The 2,943-nt window shown below is 48.8% G+C and overlaps 1 protein-coding gene across 1 annotated transcript; it reads right to left on the reverse strand.

The window, feature by feature from the left end:
* Positions 1–2,238: 2,238 nt before the first annotated feature.
* On the reverse strand, positions 2,239–2,659 carry LOC101547802 (40S ribosomal protein S20-like; the record flags this gene model as incomplete). The annotated part of the gene is made up of 1 exon (XM_055128662.1): positions 2,239–2,659. A coding segment is annotated over one exon (393 nt), but the record flags the coding sequence as incomplete, so codon positions are not given.
* Positions 2,660–2,943: the final 284 nt, after the last annotated feature.

Here is a 2,943-nt window from a genome sequence, read left to right on the forward strand (position 1 = left end):
CATTTCAGAGTCTTGGTGACTGTAGCTTAGATCTCATGTTTTCAGTGTTTTTTAGTCTGGGTTTGAGCTGTATAGCTTCACCACTGTCCCACAAGACCTGTATAACCAAAGCCCTGACCCCTGTTCCCCATTACTTCCCTCTCCCCTTTGATTTCTTTCCTTCTCTGTCCTCACACTCTGGAGCCAAGAATGATCTACACATCCCCTTTATATCTCCTCATCCAGTTACTCTACGTACCACAAATAGGTGAGATCATCCTGTGTTTGTCTTTCTTCTCGCTTACTTCACTCAACATGATAGCTTCCAGTTCCAACCGGATTGCAGCAAATTACATGATTTCATCATCCCTTGCATCTGCTTAGTATTCTGCCGTGTTTGGGAGTTAGACCTGGCAGTGCTCAGGGGACAAGATGTGGCACTGCTAAGAACCCAACTAGGGATATGCCCAAAGTAACCATATGCCAAAAACAGTAACAAGTCTCACAATGGAGACGTTACTGGTGCCTGCTCAAGCAAATTTGATGAACAATGGGATGAAAGTGACAGTGCTACACAGACATATATATATATATACATATATATCTGTAAAAATATATTTCCCTCTAATATTGGTTGCCTGCTACTTTAAACCCCATCAAATGTGGTGTACTACTCTTGGAGTATGAGTGTGGAGAGTGACTGTGAGCATGGCGGTGGTTGAGTTTTGGAGGTTTTTGGCTGCAGGGGCTGGGTCCCTTGGGGCAGGGTGGAGCCTCACTCGTCCCCTTCTGGGGCACCCCAAATGAAACAGCCTTGTATGGGGTCTGGCAGCATGGATATGGAAGTGTCATTTTATGCTCTCCTGAGAGAGAAGGACAATGAGTCTCTGGATCATGGCCATTGACATTATATGGTGCCAGCCAGAGGTGGCTTGTGGGTGTGACTGCCAAGTTGCTGGAAACAGGAGGGGGACATGGGCAGAGGCCATCCATTCCCAGTTCCGTTGAACCCGGAGTTTCCAGTCACAAGTCCTGCATATGAGGGTTTTCTGCAGATTCACTTGTGGTTGAGGCTTGGCCCAAGCATGTGGAGAGTGACTGTGAGCATGGCAGAGGTTGTGTTTTGGAGATTTTCTGCTGACAGGTCACCTTTACTATCTTCCCAGCCCCTGATATAAACTATTAAAAAAAAAAACATTTAGGGCCAAACACTGCCTGTAGGTCACCAGCACTGCACGGTCCCCTGAGTACTGAGCCAGGAATAGTCCAAGTCACTGCTGGTTATGACCCGAAAACAACAACAGAAAGATCAAGGGCATTCAGCAAATGGAAAAACATTTGCTTAAAAAATTTCAATTTCCCTGGATTCTGGGCTCAACGGGGTGGGGAGCGGAGATCCTCTGCCCGTTTCCCCTCAAGTATCTGCAACGCAGGGGTCACGCCCATAAGCCACCTGCTGCTGGCGCCAGATAATCTCGTCGTTGGCCGCCATCCAGATCACACAACTCTTTCTCCCAGAAGGGAGCAGTATGACGCCTCCCATAGCCATGCCATTGAACTCTGTGCCAGGCTGTTTCACTTGGGGCACCCCAAAGGGGGGCGATGAGAGCCCTCTCCGCCTCAAGGGCCCCAGCCCTGGCAGCAGAAAACCTCCACAACCCGACCGCTGCCACACTCAAGGCCCTACATGCTTGGCCGAGCCTCACACATGAGTGAATGTATTCCTGGACCGCGCGGCCTCATTTGTGCCACACAACACATCATAAGACACTCCCTGTGCATTCTTTATAAGTACCACACCACATTTGATGGGGTTCAAATAGTAGGCAAGAAATCAGAGGGAAATATATATATAGGCACATATACATATTTTCAGATATATATACAAAAGCTCATGTCGCTCAACCTTTAACAAGTTACTGATATCCTAAAGAATGTCTTAATGGCTTCTGCCAAAATAGAACAATCTTCACATTGTTTCCTCTATGGATACTTTTGTAGCATTTTCAGTAGTTTTTCATAACAGAATACAAAATATATTATTATTTTTTTTGGTGGGTTGAGAAAAATCGGATTTTTTTTGTTTGTTTGTTTTTGGGTCACACCCGGCGATGCACAGGGGTTACTCCTGGCTCTTCACTCAGGAATTACCCCTGGCAGTGCTCAGGGAACCATATGGGATGCTGGGATTAGAACCCGGGTCGGCCGCGTGCAAGGCAAACACCCTACCCGCTGTGCTACCGCTCCAGCCCCGAAAAATCGGATTTTTTATTAGAAAAAAGCGACTCTAGGCATCAGCGATGGTGACCTTCACCTCCACGCCGGGCTCGATGCTGATGGACGTGATCTGCTTCACGATCTCCGACGGGCTGTGCAGGTCGATGAGGCACTTGTGGATGCGCATCTGGAAGCGGTGCCAGGTCGTGGAGCCTTCGCCGCACAGCGACTTCCGGGTGGTGATGCGCAGCGCCTTGGTGGGCGTCTGCGCCGGGCCCTTCACCTTCAGGTTCCTCTCCTTGGCGCCGCGGATGAGGTCGGCACACACCTTCTCCAGCGACTTCACGTTGCGGCTGGTGAGGGTGATGCGGCTGCGGTGGAGGGCCACCTCGGGCTCCACCAGCGTCTTGCCCGCGTCCTTGAAGGCCAGGGCTGCGCTGAGGCCTCCTGACGGACTTGTCCCTCAGTGCCAGAGAACAGCGGTGAGTCAGGAGCAACACCCAGCGCCCGCCTCGTCTTCCACCGAAAAGGCACAAAACATATTATTTATATTATTTCGGTTGTGCTTTGGGACAGGGATTGGGACTTGGGAGGGAAACATTCCAAATTTCGTGATGGGAAGGTGTAATGGTGGTGGGCTTGGTGTTTGAATATTAAATGTAATCAAATATTGTGAACTACTTTATAAAATAAAAAGAAAAAGAAATCATAAAAAGAAAAAAAATTCAGTGTATCTGGGTAAGGACA

The sequence above is a fragment of the Sorex araneus genome, chromosome 2 (genome assembly GCF_027595985.1).
Source record: "Sorex araneus isolate mSorAra2 chromosome 2, mSorAra2.pri, whole genome shotgun sequence".
Taxonomy (NCBI): domain Eukaryota; kingdom Metazoa; phylum Chordata; class Mammalia; order Eulipotyphla; family Soricidae; genus Sorex; species Sorex araneus.